The sequence below is a fragment of the Delphinus delphis genome, chromosome 18, assembly GCF_949987515.2.
Source record: "Delphinus delphis chromosome 18, mDelDel1.2, whole genome shotgun sequence".
NCBI classification, from domain to species: domain Eukaryota; kingdom Metazoa; phylum Chordata; class Mammalia; order Artiodactyla; family Delphinidae; genus Delphinus; species Delphinus delphis.
Genome location: NC_082700.1, coordinates 46,443,979 through 46,463,595, shown reverse-complemented (window position 1 = coordinate 46,463,595; position 19,617 = coordinate 46,443,979). Strand labels below are relative to the sequence as shown.

The 19,617-nt window shown below is 36.3% G+C and overlaps 1 protein-coding gene across 1 annotated transcript in view; it reads right to left on the bottom strand.

The window, feature by feature from the left end:
- Positions 1 to 1,106: 1,106 nt before the first annotated feature.
- Positions 1,107 to 19,617, bottom strand: part of PIBF1 (progesterone immunomodulatory binding factor 1) — a 211,905-nt gene continuing 193,394 nt past the window's right edge. The window contains exons 17-18 of the mRNA XM_059995626.1: positions 12,897 to 13,070; positions 1,107 to 1,353 (exon numbers count right to left, since the gene is read on the bottom strand). Of these exons, the coding sequence (XP_059851609.1) occupies positions 1,303 to 1,353; positions 12,897 to 13,070 (225 nt within the window). The 3' untranslated portion in view covers positions 1,107 to 1,302. The remainder of the gene's footprint in view (positions 1,354 to 12,896; positions 13,071 to 19,617) is intronic.

Genomic DNA, 19,617 nt, shown 5'->3' with positions numbered 1-19,617 from the left:
AACAAATTACGCTACAAATTTAGTTTTAATGAATTATAAGCGCATCTGGATTTAGGATGCGTGCCTGAGAAAGGCCGTTTTCACAAATCTTTGTTGCAGAAAGTCGTATTTTAGATGTATCCAAACAAAATAAAAGGGAAGGATGAGATTAGGGTTTTTAGGCCAACAGTAGATTTACAAGTGCATATTATTATCAGAGGCTTTTTCTGTTCTCTCACACTCAACTAATAGCCTATGATACTGTAAACTTTCAAAGAACACAGTGATTAGATAGATTCTTTTTTCATATCTACCAGGATAATCAGTGATTTGCGCATCAGTGGTGCTTCACTAGGAGGCGGGGGTGATGTGCGACCCTGAGGGACAGAGAGGGTTCTGACTGTCACAACTCGGGCTGGGGGTGCGGGTGCTACTGTCATCTAGTGGTAGAGGCCAGAGATGCTGACAAACATCCCACAAGGCAAAGAACTGCCCCACTCCTGTCCTGAATAAAGAATTGTCCAGCCTCTATGTCAACAGTGGTTGAGAAAATCTGATACATGAAAATATACTTCTTTCTTTTTCTTTTCTTTCTCTTCCACCCCTCTTCTTTCTTTTAAATTGTAACTCTTGAATGACAAATGGAGCATATTTTATGCCAAGAAAAAGAGAAAATGCTACTGATTTTTTCTTACAGACTAGATATTTGGTCCATACTGCATCTGTTTTGACCAAAGTAACAAGACAGTTTCCACCAAATTTTTACTTGACCAATGGAATAACGGACTTTGTACCAGATTGTATTGGTTAATAATAATATGAAATATAAGAAAAAACAGAGCCCAAAGAAAGAATCAGCAATTCATATCCACTTACATGATATCTGACCACCATTATTGGGCATATAAAATGCCTTCTAGTAGACTTCACAGATGACTATTAATTTAAAAATTGTAAGGTGTCTTGGTATTTGTGTTATGACATTTAAATTCAAAATTTATATAGTTAGAAAAATACTCACCAATATAACTAATCAAAATATTTATAAGCCACATGTTTAAAATGCCTTAAAGAATTACGAAAGCTTCAATATTTAAATCATAGTAGAGTATACAATATTTATTTTGTAACAAAATAGATAAAACCAAATATTTGCACTTTATGTAGTTTGATTATTATGATAATTTGTTAATTTAACATTCAGTTAAAATAAACTTTAAATTAGCTATTTAAAAAATGTCAAGTACGTGATTAAGATAAATTTTGTTCATCAGAAAAAGACCTTCAGGAGTAAATAATGATAGAGCAAATCTGTCCAAAACACTACGTCTTCATTTTTTGTGTCTTAGACCACTCAGGTGCTTCTTTTTTGGTCTGTAAAAAAAAAAGGAAAAAAAAAAAAAAGAAGAAGAAGAAGAAAAGAAAATTATGTAAAATGCTTATAAGGAGGAGAAGAGAAACAATTCAAATAACTAAGTACCTATATACATTGGGGATTTTTATGTAAAATTATAGTAAATAATTGCTTTTTGTAATTCAGAAAGAGACTTAAGGGCAAAGATTTTGTCTTTTGTCAGAAATAATCTCCCACCTGGTATGTCGATTAAAATAAATACACAGCTGTGTTTTCTGGCTTAAATCCGATATTTAATATATTCTACAGAGGCGAATATTTTATGAATTGATTCTATTTTCAAATAAAATTATAAAAAAATCAAGGGCACAGCTTCTTTTTAGTTGTCTTATCTATCTACATACAGATACTCATTCACTCAATAGATATTTAGTAAAGAATTTCTAGATCCAAATCATTGTGCTTTGGGTATTCTGCATTGCTAAGTATTTACCAGAGTACTTCTTGGGTTTATTGCTCAATCATTTCAATGTAAAAGAGCCTGGCTATACAGAGTAGTAACAAAAGAGCAGGGAAGGTGGTCTGTGATAGAGCACTTAGAACTCCCTATATAAGATACTGATGCCAATCAAAACATCTTATTTTATATAATATAATAAATCAAACATGCAATTACTCCTTTCCCACTTATATCTCCTTAAAACTATGAAGAACCACATTCCTAAATATATATACATTGGCATATAGATAAGTAAGATAAGTTATGACAATTTTATCTTTTTCATATGCCATAGCTGATGCACAAAATGTTAGAAGTGACATCAATGGTCAGCTCCTCTTGCCCTTAGCCATGCCCTTGGGCAGCTTCAATTACCACCAAATATACCAGTAGACCCTCCACCTCCTTCCTCCAGCCCCATCTGTATAACCATAGCTCTAACTTGAGCTACAAATACTTTTACATGATACCTAAAGGCAAGTAAAATTCAGTATGTCAAAATGAACTCCCCCAATCGCCATATTCTCTGTCTTGGTGAATGGTACCATATTTTGTTCAGTCATCTAAACCAGAAATGATTGATTCCTCTTCATCTTAGATTTCTCCATTTTTTTTTTCCACTTGCTACGTTCATTCTAAACAGTCCCTAACATTTGTAGAAATATCTTTTAAACTCCTTATTCTGCTTCTATCTTGACCCCAAAAGGCTTACCTTGGGCCCTCATCATTTCTGGGCTTCACTCCCGCAAGAATTTCCTAATTCTGATTTGGCTTTTTCTTCTATTATGTTCATCACCCACAATCCCTCCAAGCTTATCTTTCTAAAATGCAAATCTGCATTAAAACACTTTAGTAGTTTTTCTTTAATAGGAAGTCCAAAGTTATTAGTATTAAAGGTGAAAGAAGCTTCCAGGGTAAAATAAGGAAATCATAGGGAAAAGCCAGGTGCTATCTTCCAAGAGAATTCAAAGGTGACAGGGCCTAACCAAATCCAAAAGAAACCAGAGTACAAACCAGAATGCTAGCTGATCTGCCAGGGGAGGGGTAAGTTCCATTTTGAGAAACTGTGATCTTCACTAGGTCATAATGTAAACTGGTTTTCTTAACTGTGGCTCGTGGACAAAAATTATGAAAGCAACTTCTACAGCTCAAGCAAAAGGCACAGAATTTGTATATCTGCATTTTCTCAATCAACTGATACTAAAAGTTCTTTTACTACTATGTATGTATGTATGTATAGTAGAAGGTAAATAAAACTTTTGATATTAAAAGGGAATCTTAAGACTCATAAAGGACAGTACAAGCATTTTAATGGTAGACTGTCCTTCCTGACTACTTCAATCTGTGTCTGGTCCATTGCAGACCATCCGCCTTCCATCCCCTCCTCCCAGTAACTTCTTTCTTCAGATGTATTAATGAAGTAGCTTTGCCACAGTCGAGTGTACCTCTGTCCTGGGGATTAACTGCTTTCTCACTTCATAAATTGACTTTTCAGTTTTTTGGTCATAGACATTTAAAATTAGTTTCACAGCTTGTCCCATAGGTCTAATGTATATTCCTTATTCCTAGGTTATTTGGGGGGAACTTCACTATCATTGTCATGTCCAAGCTACATTTAATTTAGAAGATAGGGCCCTGTAGGATCTGGTCCAGGCCTACTTCTCTAACCCTATCTCTTGACACTCTACTACATGAACTAAATTACTTGTTGTTGAGATTAGTTTTATAGTAATTTATTGAACACCTACTATGTACCAGGTCTTTGTGTTAGGTTGTACGGCTATAAAAATGAGTAAGACCCTATGACAGAGCCTGGTGGTTGCCTAGATTACATCTATTTTTCCCCTTTCAATAACAGAACTCTGATGTCATTATGAGAGTAATGGGCTCATCCAGTGAAAAACTACATTTATCAGCCTCCCTTACTGCTAGGTGTGGACAAGTGACTAAATTCTGACCAATGGAATACAAATAGAAGATGTTGGGTAGAACTTATAGAAAAATGTCTTTAGAATAGGAGATGGTATTTCCCCCCATTTCCTCTTGCTTCCTGCTTGGAATGCAGATGTGATGGCTTAGGCTACAGCAGCTATCTTGTGATTCTGAGGACAGAGGCCACACACCAAGGATGGTTTGAAGAGAAAGGCAGAAGAAACCTAGGTCCTTGATGACTTCAAAGGGCCACATACTAGCCCTGAAAAGCTTATCTTCAGGCTTTTATCTGAGAATCAGAACAATCTACTTAAGTCACTGAACTAGCAGTGGAATGTAATTCCTAGACACTGACTCTAATCCTTAAGTAAGTTATAGCATTTGTTTCATGTTGTATTTTCTGCACACAGGAAAAGTGTCTGGCATGCAGTAGGTGCTCAATGACATGCTTCTTTTGTTGTTGATTTTTTTTTTTTTTTTTGTAGCTGGAGCACAGTACAGAATAATGGTTTAAAGTACAAGCTCTGGAATAAAACAGGCTCCAGCCATTTATTTGTAAACTCGGGCAAGTTGATGACCAGTTACTTCACACATAATATGAGGAGAATAAAAAATAACGGTGATGGATATTCTGGGTACCCTCAGACCTGCTGTGCCTCAGGATGCTGTCAGTGGTGGCTTATGGTTTCTGATTAGGTTCAGTTAATGAGCTGCAAAGTGGGCTTGTAGGTCAGAGGAGAAAGAAGTTGGGATATCTATTCTTCAGCTCCTTCTTTGCCTGGCCATAGTTTGGTAGTAGTAAATTCTTCTATGGAAGACCAAAGTTTCCTACGAAGGCTCTAATTCCTCTCCTTGCCCCTTGAGACCTAGGAGTGTTTATAACTTTGCATAGTTACTAAGCCTAAAATGTTCATTATCGCCTGTTGGTTTCTACCTCCTTGTTTCTCCTATAGAGGTGTTTCTCACTCCCTCCAATTTATCCCTCCATCTGCCTCGTCTTTCTCCTCCACCACCACCTTTGCTACCTTCTTAATTTCTGTCTGAATTGATATCAAAGTCTGTTGGCTCTTTCTTTCCATTCCTCTAGTTCATCTTTCACTGTTGCTGTCCAGGTCTGAAAATACAAACGTGACCCTCACAGTATTTTTTACTTGCTTCCTATTTGGTATTTATCACACATGTTATATGACACACGGTTTCCATGATCAGACTCTGAGGCACTCTAGGGCAGGGGCCCTGGGCATGGAATAAGGCTTGAATAAATGAATAGCTTCAAAAGAATGTGCCACAGACTCAAAAGACAATTCCATAAGAGGTACTGCAAAATGCTTTGAGATATAGCGTGGAAGAACCTTGAGGATGTTATGCTAAGTGAAATAAGCCAGTCACAAAAAGACAAATATGGTATGATGCCACCTATGAGGTATACAAAACAGTCAATTTCATAGCAATTCAAAGTAGAGTGGTGGGTTGCCAGGGGCTACAGAGGTGGGGGTGGGGAAGAAGGGATGCATTGCTCGATGGATACAGAGTTCCAGTTTGCAAGATGAAAAAGTTCTTAAGACCTGTCTCACAACAATATGAATACACTTAATACTACTAAACTGTACACTTAAAAATGGGTAAAATGGTAAACTGTATATGTTTTTTATCACAATAAAAAACAAACAAAAATACCAAGAGCTTTTTAAAAAAATGTTTTGAAAAAATGCAGCAATACTGAAAAAGTGTATTGTTTCCAATGTGAGCTACCTGGACTTCGCTGTTAAAGAAAGTTACATATTTTATTAGATATTTTACATTCTAAAATAGAAAAAACAAAGAGAGTAGTAGGACCTCATTTCCTACATATTTAATAGCAAAGCAAGTTTCCATCGGAATCTATTTTTACCTGGGTATACTGCCATTTAAAATTTCCTTAGTTTTAAGATAATGATGAGATCTTGCAAAATTCAGCTGCTCAAAAACCTTGAGCATTTGGTTTTACTTCTTTCGGGCCTTTATTTAAGCGCCGTCTTCGCAGAGAGGCCATCCCTCCCTATTCTTCACCCATCGACTGCCCTGTTTTATTTTTTCTCCATAGCATTTGTCATTTTTTCACTTTCTCTACAATTTATTTTTTGGTTTGTTTGTTGCTTTACAGTCTAATCTCCAAAAAAGAATGTAAGTTTCGTGGAGGCAGGAAGTTTTATGCCTTTATTGCCTCTAACAGTGCTTGGCACAAAGGAGGTGCTCAATAAACATTTCGTTTTTTTGTTTTTTTGGTGGCCATGCCATGCGGCTTGCAGGATCTTAGTTCCCCAACTAGGGATTGAACCTAGCACACCACAGTGAAAGTGCCGAGTCCTAACCACTGGACTGCCAGGGAACTCCCAATAAACTTACGCGGGCCTCTCACTGCTGTGGCCTCTCCCGTTGCGGAGCACAGGCTCCGGACGCGCAGGCTCAGCGGCCATGGCTCACGGGCCCAGCCGCTCCGCGGCATGTGGGATCTTCCCAGACGGGGGCACAAACCCGCGTCCCCTGCATCGGCAGGCAGACTCTCAACCACTGTGCCACCAGGGAAGCCCCCCAATAAACTTTTTAAATGAATGAATGAATGTTGTTTGGGTTTACTATTACAGATGCCTCTCAGTTCAATTTAAATCTGGACATAAAGCCTCATGAGAGTCTATATTCAAGAGTTGCCCCTATGTAATGTGAAAGAAAACGCCACTACAGTAATGTAATAATATGGCTCCAACTAATCAGGTAACACTGCCCTTTATAAGCATAGTGGGCAGTATTTATGATTCTAAGTAACACTGCAACTATTGAGTGGAAAGGAAAATAAGCAGTAAGATATGAAAATAGCATATTCTGTTGTATGAACTCAAGATATGTTCAATCTTTCTATTGGTAAAGTTCTGTTCTCAGTCACATTACGGTCTGAAACTCAGGTTACCTGCAAGTACATTAGGATAGAATAGGCCAACTTCTCATCTACATCAGTATCTATGTCTAAACACTACCAAAATTCAAACAAATTTCATGGAGATAATAATGATTCTGGAAAGTTGATTTCTGATTCTCGTGAGACATACGTTCTTCATTTCTAGATATTTTGTCAGTAAGGTACTATCCATTAGTGACGGCCCGAAGTTCCAGCCACTGGAAGTTTCTAAGCCTTTACAACTCCTGATTAGTACTGAGCAACTAGCATTAAGATAGAGCACAGAATGGCAAACTATGATCCATGGTCTGTTTTTGTATGGATTGCCTGCTAAGAATGGATTTAACATTTTTAAAGAAAGGTAAAACCAAACAGAATATGCATTAAGATGGTATGTGCCTCATAAAGCCTAGAATATTTACTGTCTTGCCCTTTAAGGAAAAATTTGCCATCTCCTGATAGATGACTGTTAAATAAAGTGGGCACAAAAATTCAGATTAACAGTTAACTGCTTTTTATTTTGGTAATTCCACTTCTTTACCTATTTAAACAGTAGTGTTTCTTTTATGTTACTATCTTAAAGTTATTTACCCTTTCTACCCATAAGATGGTGCTTTGGGTAACAAATTTTGTTGTGCCTATTTAGTTTTTTTTTGGCCACGCTGTATGGCATGTGGGATCTTAGCTCCCCGACCAGGGGGTCGAACCCATGCCCACTGTATTGGGAGCGTGGAGTCTTAACCACTGGACCAACAAGGAAGTCCCATGTCTATGCAGTTATTAACAGAGTTAATATTTTAACTGAAGAGGGCCCTATTTTCTGACTATTTCACACTTCTGTTTTTTTTTTTTTTGAATTTAAGACTTTCATAGGTTCCATGGTATGAAACCCTTTTCATAATATATTTTTCATACACACACACACACACACACACACACACACACACACATATGACGTGATGTTAGACATACAAATTACTTAAAAGTGAGCGTTTATATTGGGAACATTGCTTTAATTTTTATGTGCTGGTTTAGATTAATTATATTTGTAATTGTATAAAGAAACAGCACAAATTAGTGATGTTAACAGGCCCTGAAGTAAATTGTATTCCAGATGTAGGAAAGAGCTCAGAGGGCTGTGATAAAAACAAATGACAGGATTAACTGTAAAGCAACCAGAAGTAATTTACTGTTCCAGTGTGATTTGGGAGATAAATAACTGATAAGATGGGTACTTTTGTGTCATCCATAAGCAGGCAACTAAAACATTAATCTATAACTTGGGGATTATAACATATTGAGAAAGAATGCTGACTGATAAATGCAGACATAATAAGCCTGGTGGATTATTCCTGGAATCTAGAAAAAGAGCTAGAAATTAAGAATCTATTAGTGTTCAACCAGCGCCACTTCTCTAAAGAAAAGAAATACTATGTCTAGTAGATATAATTACTTGTTTTAAAAAAAAAACGATATAAGCTAGGAATTGAGGAAATAAATATTTATGATTCCTCAGAGGCAGGGCCCAACTAAAATGTGTCTAAGAGAGCTGACCCAGCTTTCCTACCAACAAAGTGACAAAAAGAGAAACTGCCCCAGATCATTCAGCCCTCACGGCTCTACTTCCACGCTCACAAAAAAATTCCTTATTTCTAATTTCGCTCAGAGCTATATTACACCGGGAAGAGGCTGCAATTAGTATTCCTGAGACTCGAAATTGAAAAATTATTTTTAAAAATGTAAATGTACATAGCTAGCTATCTTGAGGTCTGAGCATGTTCTGGTCAGATAAATCTAGATTCAGCATGAAAAAGTGAGAACAGGGACTTCCTTGGTGGTCCAGTGGTTAAGAATCTGCCTTCCAATGTAGGGGATGTGGGTTTGATCCCTGGTCGGGGAACTAAGATTCCACATGCCGTGGGGCAACTAAACCTGCGTGCTCTGGAGCCCGTGCGCCACAACTAGAGAGAAGCCCGGGCGTTGCAACGAAGATCCCGCGTGTCGCAACTAAGACCCGATGCAGCCAAATAAATAAATAAATATTCAAAAAAAAAAAAAAAAAAAAGAAGAAGAAAAGAGAAAGTGAGACCAGAGCTTCAAAACAAATGTGACAAAGCATTAGAGGTATGAAGAGCAATTGCTTCCCTCAGCTCCTAGACATGGCTGGAGCCCCTTCAATCTACCAGCAAAGTTCATTTACCCGGTGTGCCATACAAATGCTATACTTTTCTATGTGTGTTATAATGTGAAAAATGTGGGATGGCACAGAGTTAGGACGTGCTGCTCTGTGGTAATGCTATCCCAGGGCGGCACCCTGTGTCTTAAGACATCCAATGAGTTGTATTCATTATATTAAGTATATTACAAATAACTGCTAAATTCCATTTTAATGAAGTTATAAACTTTTCTTTATGAATAATGAGAAACACTGCTTTTTATAACCTATCAATTTAAATTTAAAATTTTTTTTGGTAAAGTACACATAACATAAAATTTACCATCTTAACCATTTCTAAGTGTACAGTTCAGTGGCATAGGGTATGTTCACATTGCTATGCTACCATCACCACCATCCATCCACAGAAGTCTTTTCATCTTGTATAATTGAAAATCTGCACACATTAGACAATAACTCCTCATTCCCCCTGGTCCCTGGTAACCACCATCCTAATTCCCGCCTCTTTGAATTTGACTACTCCAGGTATATCCTATCCACTGTATTTTCCTTTTCTCCTAAGGAAAAGTGTTCAGTGGTGAAATGACTGAAGTCAGGCATAAGAATGTAGTAAGAGAGGAATGAAGTCTAGATTATTAAACATCCTAGTTTTGAATAATGAAAAGGAACACAAATTAGAAAATGTTTTGTGAATATTATACTCTTTGCCCTTGGAATTTCTCACTCTTTAACCCTTATTGTCCTTGTCAAATCAAGGTCAACCTCAAATACTTTCTTTTCCTGGAGTCCATCAACATCACATTCTCTCTTCTTTCTTTGAATTTCCATAGCAGTTTATATTTCCTTTAAAGTAGTTTGTATTTCCTTCCAAGACCATGGTCTTGGAAGTTGCTGCTTTCACTCTCCCTGGAGTTTATTTAGTTCAACACTGAAGTTCCCCACACAGTTTAGAGTTTCAATGGCTAAGAAGATAACTAAACTGGGGAGGCAAATAACTGTTGTTGTTTTTTTTTAATGCTGTGTTACCAAATATTTATTGAGTACCTGCTTTGATCATGTGCTATGTAAGGCAATGGGAACACAGCTTCTATCCTCAAAGCACTTACATTCTGTGGTTCAATTTAGTCTTTGTTGGTGCATCGAATGCCTGAAAAACAATTCTCCCACATCTGTGATTTCAACAGTCAGAGCTTTTCTATAAAATACACCTTTTGGGGTTTTCTTATGTAAATATCACATGAGCACTGCAAAACGTTCACATGATTATACAAATATGTAAAGAAAAATGTCTCAAGCTTTTATTTCTCCCCTTCCTCCTCTGTAACATAACACAGCTCTACGTTCACCCCACTGCCCATTTAACAGGGGCTTTGTGTGTCTTCCTCATATTTTCAGTGCACATATAAACACACATCCATCGATCCATCTCTCTATCATTGAATTGAATATCAGGGAAAAATACCAACAGCAGATAATATCAGCCAAAAGATCTGGAAGTAAATTAGAAATGTTTCCATTTTAGCTATAAAACCATAAGATTATGTAATGATTAGATCTTATTTTCAAATATTTGCACCATAAATTCCTTATTGACAAGATGAGAGAAAAATGTAAGAAAAGCACTATTATGGAAAATTGAAAATACTGAAAATAATAACCGTAAAAATTAGGATGCCTTAAGACAATCATGGATGTTAGTATAAAAGAAGTCCAGCCCTCATTTCATGTAATCTCCCTCCTAATTTTATAGATAAGACCCAGTTCAGGGCATTTAAATGACTTGCCCCAGGTGACCTAGTCGGTTCCCATTCCTAATTCTGCAGTATTAGCACACAGTCTTGATCTGACTGGTTTACAGCACGATATCTGAGTTTTCATTAGGATGTAGCTGAGATCATACCTTTTTTGAAAAATTTTCTCTTGTATACAAAAGATAGTTTATTATAGAAAAAAAAAGAAAATACAGGTAAGCATAAAGAAGGAAATAAAAACTACCCAATTAATACTTCATATTTCAAATCTTCTTCATTTTCTTTTCATTGCAGAACCTTATCTCGAGATACTGGAGAAATCTGTTACTTATGTACTGGTGACAGGATTTCAGAATATCAGAATCAGGTTATCAAGCTAAAGTCAGAAATGTAGGAGGTCAGGGTCAGAAGGAATAGTTCATTGCTTGGAACAGAGAAGGGTCAGAAAAGCAGATCAGGGAAGTGTGATAGGCTTTAAGTATGTGGCTGTATCTTGCGGTTTTCCACCAATCCTACGTTTTCCATTAGCATCTATGTATTCAGTCTGCTCTCTTCTTGTAGATTATAATATAATAATAGACACATCACACTGTCTGTCGCAATCTTAGCCGACTTTCTCAGGGAAACTTGCCTAGCCATGGCCCTTCTGAATAAATAGCCCTAGGCAACTTTCTTTGGTACCCTGTGACCCCCTGGTCACAGGTAAGGTCAGCCATTTAGTAGGCTGGCTAATCTTAACTAGTCTTGCCACAAGGGGTATCTGCCAACAAGGAGAAGCTGGGCCAATTAAACTTGCTTTTGGAAAATACAGGAAGAACTAGGTTATAAGAGAGGAGATTAGGGAAAGGATGCATAGAAATACGTCTCAAGACAAGGGGCTGTGAGCAAGTTGATGAGGAACTGGAAAACATGAGTAAGCAGACACCAGGAGAGAAACATAGGGAAGCTGAAGTACCACTAGAGGAAAAGACCTATGCACTCAGTTGTGGAAATCCATAGAGCTGCCTTGTACCCAGGCTGGTCAATCTCGATTTCCTGTGTTCTCCACCCTGTTAGCTCAGACTGTATTGCTACGAGGATCCTTATGATAATTATCCCTTATTTCATTTAGACTGTAACTCTGTCATTTTTTTTAAAAAAGGAGGTTGAACTATGTAATCACCAAGCAAGCTCTCACATCCCAGTGATCTTGAGTAGCATGTTCTGAATGTATAATGAAATAGCTTAGATCAGAAGTTCCCATACTTGACTGATTATTATAATCATCTAGGGAGTTAAAAAAAAATTAAGATTCTGGGGACTCACTGAATCAGAATATCGTACAGAAAATCTTTCTGGTTTTGAGTCTCTATGTTCAGATGGTAGAAATGTTTCTTCTGAGAAATTAAGGTATGGAGGGGAAACCATGTTGAAGTAAAGTGAACTATTTAATGAGGTTACTCCTATTTCGATTCTGTTGCCTTTGGATTCTTATTACTTGTTAAAACATCATTTTCAATATTTCCTAATTTATTTTCTATTTTAATCCAAATTTTTCTAATTTCTTGTTCTTCGACTAATTTCCATGCACATACATTTTTACCTAATAATGCATTTCAGTTTTTCAGTTTATGTTAATACGATTGGTTTTATACTTTATAAGAAAACTCAAAGCAAAATACATTATTTTACAAATAAGAGGGAGTGGGTGATATTTTGCATCCCTTTTATTCTTATGCAAATTTAAAATGACAAAAACAGGCAATTCTGGTTGGCATTTTCCCTGCCGAGGGCCCAGGGTGCAATCCCTGGGCTGGGACTAAGATCCTGCAAGCCACAAGGCACGGCAAAACAACAACAAACAAACAAACTTCTTTATGCTTATCTGTATTTTTCTTTTTTTTCTACAGTAAACTTTCTTTTATATACAAGAGAAAAATTTTCAAACGAGGTATGACCTCAGTCAGCTACATCCTACTGAAAACTGAGAGATCGTGCTGTAAACGAGTCAAATCAAGACTGTCTTTCTGATTCATTTATAAGTCGTCCCTGGAGACTGGAGGAGGACAGTGCTAGAGTAATGCTAATTCCTAGGCAAGTCTGATATGTTAACTAGAAATATAAACCCCAACTATCAACTGTTAAGATAGGTAACATATACATTCAGAAAAAGGATAAATACAGACCTTTTAAAGTTAGTTTGAAACCACTATGAGAGGAAAGAAATTTAAGTAAAATATATTTAGTAAAAATAAGAGACACTAACATTCTAAGTTAATTTTTATTGTACTTACAAAGAGTGTTGGTTTGGGTATAAATATATTGTCTTCATGTTCTCTAGGCACATTCAAAGTCTTTGATTTCTGATTTCCTGTCACAGTTTTGGATTCCATTTTAGTAAAAAGCAAGTTGTCCTCAGAACGCTTACTATGCATATTAATGATAATCTGTTTCATTGCTGCCAATTCCTGTTGTGTATGAAAATAGAAGATGGAAGTATGATTTTAACAAGCAGACTCATAATGTTGATGTTGAAGTATTTATTTTTATTCTTGAAGTAGAAAAAACATTTGAAGCAATTACTACATTATATAAATGAGGAAAGTTGTGAAAAAACAACATATTAATATTCAATAATTATGCACATGAATCTCATAGTCATTAAATGATAAATATATCATTCCAAAGGGGAAAGGGGGTAGGGATAAATTAGGAGCATGGGTTTAACAGACATATACTATTATACATAAAAGAGATAAACAACAAGGATTTACTGAACAGAATAAAGAAATATATTCATCATCTTGGAAAATAATCTGAAAAAACATATGTATAAATGATTCACTTTGCTGTACACTTGAAACTAACATGGTATTGTCAACTATACTTCAATTAAAAAAAGTATTATTCTGTAGCCTAGTGGTTCCCCAATTTTTCTGCACATTGTAATCACCTGTGGAGCTTCTAAAACAACTGATGCCTGTGTCCCACCCCCAGAGACTGTGAGATAATTGGGCTGGGGTGTGGCCTCAGCTCTGAAATTTTTTAAAGATCCCCAGGTGATTCTAACAAATTTGGGAACCACTGGCATAGCTACTTTCCCCCATAGTTTCTCTACACATGCTTGATAAGCACATTATTTAGACACTTAACTTCTCTTCTGCCTCTTAAACTATTCTATTTCCTTTTGAAGTCTTACATGAAGATGCAAGTGAAAAAGAGTCCAAAAATTTTTTTCTTGCCTATTAATCAGCAGTTCAAACAGTAAGTTTGACATAGCTTCAGGATTTCTTTAACCATGTTATTCCCAGACTCACAGACATGGAAAACAAACTTAAGGTTACCAAAAGGGAAAGGAGGCGGGGAGGGATAAATTGGGAATTTGGGCTTAACAGATACAGACTACTATATATAAAATAGATTAACAACAAGGACCGACTGTATACCACAGGGAACTGTCTTCAGTATCTTGTAATAAACTGTAAGGGAAAAGAGTCTGAAAAAGAATACATATATATAAAAAACTGAATCACTTTGCTCTACACCTGAAACATTGAAAATCAACTAGACTTCAGTAAAAACAAAACAAAACATATTATTCCCTCTTCTTTTACAAATGAAAACCTGAGTTAGCTTTATCAGTCGTTGTTTGAACTAAGAATTCATTACACTGAACTTCTTGAAGAACCCGGATCAAAATTTCTACTCATTCCCTCTTCCAAGTCTTTTTTGTCTTTTATTTTCCCCCATAGTCAAACCTTTAGCACCAAACACTAACTAGTGGATATTTATGCTTAATTACTAAATTGATTCAATCAAACACAAGAATATGGAGAGAGGGCGGACTGAACTCTCCTTTACCTTATTATCTGTACAACAGTGGTAGGCTGTGTTGGTGGTAATTTTTTCCTATTATTTTATTGCATCTTCATGCCAAGACACAAAAGTTAGGGCGACAGAAAGATGTTCTGCTCCCTTCTACTAATCTGTTTATAGACATCAGCTCTGTGTCAGAGCAAGTTCCTACAGGCCTTTTTTTTTTTCTGGCTGTCATTAGTTCTATTTAGAACCATCTAGCTTGAGTGGGTATTTTAAAACAGAGCTGTTGAGTTTAAGCCACAGAGTCTTAATAAACCTCAGGGCCGAGAGAGGAGCTGGAAGAAATGGTGCCAGAATCCACTTTCTCATTTCTGCAGGACTGAGGCTGGCTTGGCCAATGCACATGAGGATGTGTCTACCTTCAGAAACTGCCAATCTGATACACTTTTATTTGACCCTTTTGAGGACTCATTGCTTTTGAGATCGTTACTTCATTTACATGCTTCCCTTTAGTGAAGTATATACCACTGATTTAATGTTAAACATGTCTTGTGTTATGGTAGATTTCAGCTCCTTCTTTACTTACCACACGATAAGTAGAGGGGAGAGGGGAGATGACGGTCTCTCAGCCTATCAAAAAAACACTTTTTATCTGAAAGAACCTCTTTTTACTAGCCGTAACTTTTGTGCCTTGGCATGAAGAGAAAATAAAATAATAGGCAAAAATTTCCTCTATCACAACCTAGCACTCTATTACAGATAAATAAGGTCAAGGGGATCATACCTCCTGGCAGAAGGGAAGGGAGGGAGAGCAAGGCTGAGGAGGAAGAAAAGGAAGGAGTTGGTGGGGTACCAGGCAGAGGGCTTTGGCTCCTGAGTGCCCAAGAGGAGGCCACAGTTTTGTTCTCTGGCTTCACCTGCTGCTCATATAGGAACAGTTACAGGAACCAGATCACCCCTGATGCTGGTCAGGAGACAGAAGGGAAATTCGCAGGTTTGCTTTATTTAGACTAGGATCACCCCAACTTAGCACGCTGTCACAGTACCACTTTTGTTCATCTGATAGTATTATACAATGTTAGTTTAGCATGGGTTTTTGAAATCTAAGTAAAGAACACTGAAAAAGCAACAGAATTCTGTAAAATTCCTATTAGGATAATACACAGCTACAATGGACACCAAAATAACATGCAGAACAATTCTGTTCAGTTTTATTATGTTTGGTCATATAGATGATCTCTTTTATATCAATTGTAAATTTGAACAAAGAAAATTCCACTTTAACATCAAATAGTATCCACGATACCACCACAGACTGAGCACACAGAAAGCCAAGCATAGGTAGTGGAGATATTTTAGTATGAGGTTAGAAGTCAAAGACACATCTATTCCTGACTCTGTTATTAACTGTGTAAACTTAATCAATCTACTCTGATTGAACGAGCTTCAGTTTCCTAATTGATAAAATGTATATCTGTGTTACCTTTTTGGATTTTTGCCAGTCTGATAAGTGTTTGGGTATGTCTATTTTGCATTTCTCCTGCTGTAAGGGTGGGCAGCTTTTCAGTTGTTTAAGGGTATTTCCTTTTTTGTTGATATCCTTGGCTCAGTTTTCTACTGGGTGACCGGTCATTTTCTTTTACATTTCAAGGCTCTCTTTACATGTTAGAAACATTAGCTCTTATCTGTAATATGAACGGCAGTTTTTCTTCCCTTTTAATCTTTTTCTTGACTTTGTTTATGCTTTTTATTTTCTTTTGTTTTTTTCCTGTGCAGAACTTTCTGGTTGTGATGTAGCTGAACATGGCAATCCTTAATTTTATGGTCTTCCCATGTTTCCTTCTTCCATTTTCCTCAAGTTACTTTATGGTTTCTTTTTCTTTTCTCTTTCAAACATTTAGATTTTTGATCTGTTTGAAGTTTATCCTGGCTTATGGTGAAAGGTGTGGATTCAGCATTTTCCCCCCTTGGCTATTCTGTAATAACAACATCATGTACTAAAGAGACAATTTTTTCCTCTGATTTGAGATGTTATCTTTATCATATACTGAATTTCCATAAGTGTATGATTTATTTCTGGACTTTTAAATTCTATTCCAATTGTCTATTCATGCACCCATGTCACACCGTTTTAACGTTTAATGATTGAGGGTTTTTTTGGGCTATGTTCTTAGGGATATGGGTGGGTTTATGTTGAATTAAAAAAACAACAACTTAGAACTGGCTTTTATGATACTGAATCTTCCTTACCATGAAAATATTTTAATATTTCTTTTACCTACATTTTTGGCATAAATTGTCCTTCCCTAGTTGATGTTACTATTACAATGAAATGTTTGTGATTCACAAAATCCCAATTTGCATATTGACAAAGCAAACAAAAATAAACCAACATAACATACAAGAACCAGAAAAACTTGTCACTACAAAATGGGATCCTTTGTTAGGATTAAGTCATCTTGAAATCTGGCTTGGTCCTTGCCACGTTCTCTTGTCTGCCTCCTGATTGCTGGCTCCACCTCCTATTAAGAGTCTGCTCTTATTGTTTGGACTTGACTTTCACATGTCATTTCTCTAGCTTTTGGTTCTGCTTTTCTCTGTTCTCTAACTGTCCTTCTGTGATTGGTCAGCAGGGTTATTTGTACTACTGTTTAATGATTTATAAATACTGTTCACTGCAGAGCAGAGAGTGTGATTAGGTCCACAGAAAAGGAACCTGTGATGTTCAAAGGAAAATGTTTCAGGTATCAAGTTCAACTGGATTCTTTTTCTTACATTGCATCTATCACTCAAAATCATGCCATTTACTTAGATTCCTACTTGGGCCCTGACTTTCTCATAGAGACTTTTCCCCCCCTTCTTCTTAAGAGTTCTTGCCTTTTTTTCCCTCATTGATGGAACTAGTATATGTCTTTTCCCATATTACCTAAGATTATCTAGCTTAATCATACTGTTTGCTGGGATCAATTTTGTACTGACTTCTTTTAAGACAGCTGCACAGTTGTTATTCTGAAATTTCTTTTTATTGCACATCTTGGCATGTTCCATTATTTCTTGCATTGCTCTCTTTCTGTCGTTTGATGGCAAACAATCTAGTAATTTCATGAGAGAGGGTACTGTGGTAAAGTACTGTGCTTCCCTTCAGAACTTTGACGGTGTTACATCTCTATCTTCTAAAGTCAAATTTCTAGGAACTATGAGGCCAAGCTGATCTTTATTTCTTTGCAGGTATTTTATTTCTCTCTGGAATTGTTGATATTGTTTAGCTTTTCCCTGTTAATTTCTGTCTTCTTACCTTTTTCTAAGCTTTAGGAGAGTTCAGTGGCTTTTCCTGACATCCTTCTACTGGCATTTTTACTTACTTATAATAACTTCATGATTTTGATTTTAGCAATTTTTGAAAACACCAGAAACTTTTTCTGTATAATGCTTATTTTCTGTAAATACTACTTCCTCAAATCTTTCTGAAGAAACTAATTACAATACTTTGTAAGTTCTTTTCTGTTACAGAAATTTTTGTTTTCTCTGGAGAAGGGAGTCAGTTTCTCTGTTTATTGTGATTTTTCCCTTTTGTGCTATTAATTTTCTTCCAGTTTCTGACAGTCTTTGGTTGTGTGTTCCAATTTATGAATGAAGGAACAGATTAAATGTTTTCTTTCTGCTGCTATGGGCCATTCATCTGAATGAGACAGTTGAGTACAATCTCTGGATATGTGGATAAGAAAATCTGTCAAGCAGGCTCCACTCTAGGGTCCTCAGGTGGAAAGTAGGCTCTCTTGTCCAAAATGACAAAATGTGGAGTGTCCTAATATGTGGCCCCTTCGTTTTGGCAGTCTTAGTCTATTCCTGGCAAATGTTCCATTAATTTAGAAAGCCATTTGTCAAAATATCTTTTTAAATTCCTGCTTTTTAAAATTATAGAAGCATTACTTGTTCATTATAAAATTCAAATACAGCAAAAGTGCCATGCCTCAAATTCTTTCCTTTTACCACTTGTATGAGACCTTTAAACACTCTTCTATAACAGTTTGATTTATAATAATATTCATTAATTCTGATATGCTTTTATAGTGATTTTCAAAAACTTAATAGTATATATCTTATAATTCTAGTATATCAAATACATAAGACAATTACAGTAACTTCAAGAATGAAGGAAACTTTCATTAAAACGAACAAATGTAGAACCGCATCTGATTACACAATTGAAACTTAAAACAAAACAATAAAAAGCACATTGCAGTACAGTACTCTTCAAAATGGAAGAGTTAAGGACATTCTTATGAAAATTCCAGATGATGATGATGATGAAGATGATGACTGTTACTATACAATCTCTATAAAAGAGATAAATTGCTCTCTTGAATCCGAAAGCACATATCTTGGCCATTTAATATAAACTATTTGCATAGAGGGTGGCATATTAAAACAGCTCAACTGCAGAGCAGCTGCTTAAGAGTATTGCATAGTTGATGCCAATAAATTGCTGAAAGTTGTAAACTCTGCAAAGATGTTGGCAAGGGGACACATAGATGGCATTTCTTGATGAAAATAGCTCTGACAAGTATAATGCAAACTATGTGCTCCACTGGAGGTTAAATGTAAGTGCTTTTCTAGAGGAGTAACAATGTATCTGGCAGTCAAGTCAGAATTCTGTGCATCTTTCCTACCTGAGCTAATGCAAGGTAGAAACCAACCTTGTTTTAAACCAAGTACATTCATATTTTGGAGGTTTAAACTTCATCTAAAAGAGTATTTAAACAACATTTTATTATGGAAATTTTCAAAGCTCCAAAGAGAAGAGAGCATGGCATAGTGAGCCCCCAGTGTCTATTGCCCAACTTTAATCATTATCAACATTTTGTCAGTATCATTTTTTTCAAACAGCTTTATTGAGATACAATTCACATACCATATTGTTATCCATTTAAAGTATACAATTTTAAAACTTTTTTTTATCACCTCAGAAAGAAACAACAAGTCCTCTAAGAATCACTCCTCTCCTCTATCCCATCTGGTCCTCAACTTCCCAACCTTAAGCAACCACTAATCGACTTTCTGTTTCTGTTGATTTCTCTGTTCTAGACATTTCAAATAAATGGAATCATATAATATGTGGTCTTTTGTGACCAGCTTCTTTTACCTAGCATAGTGTTTTCAAGGTTCATCGATGTTGTAAATCTATCAGTACTTCAT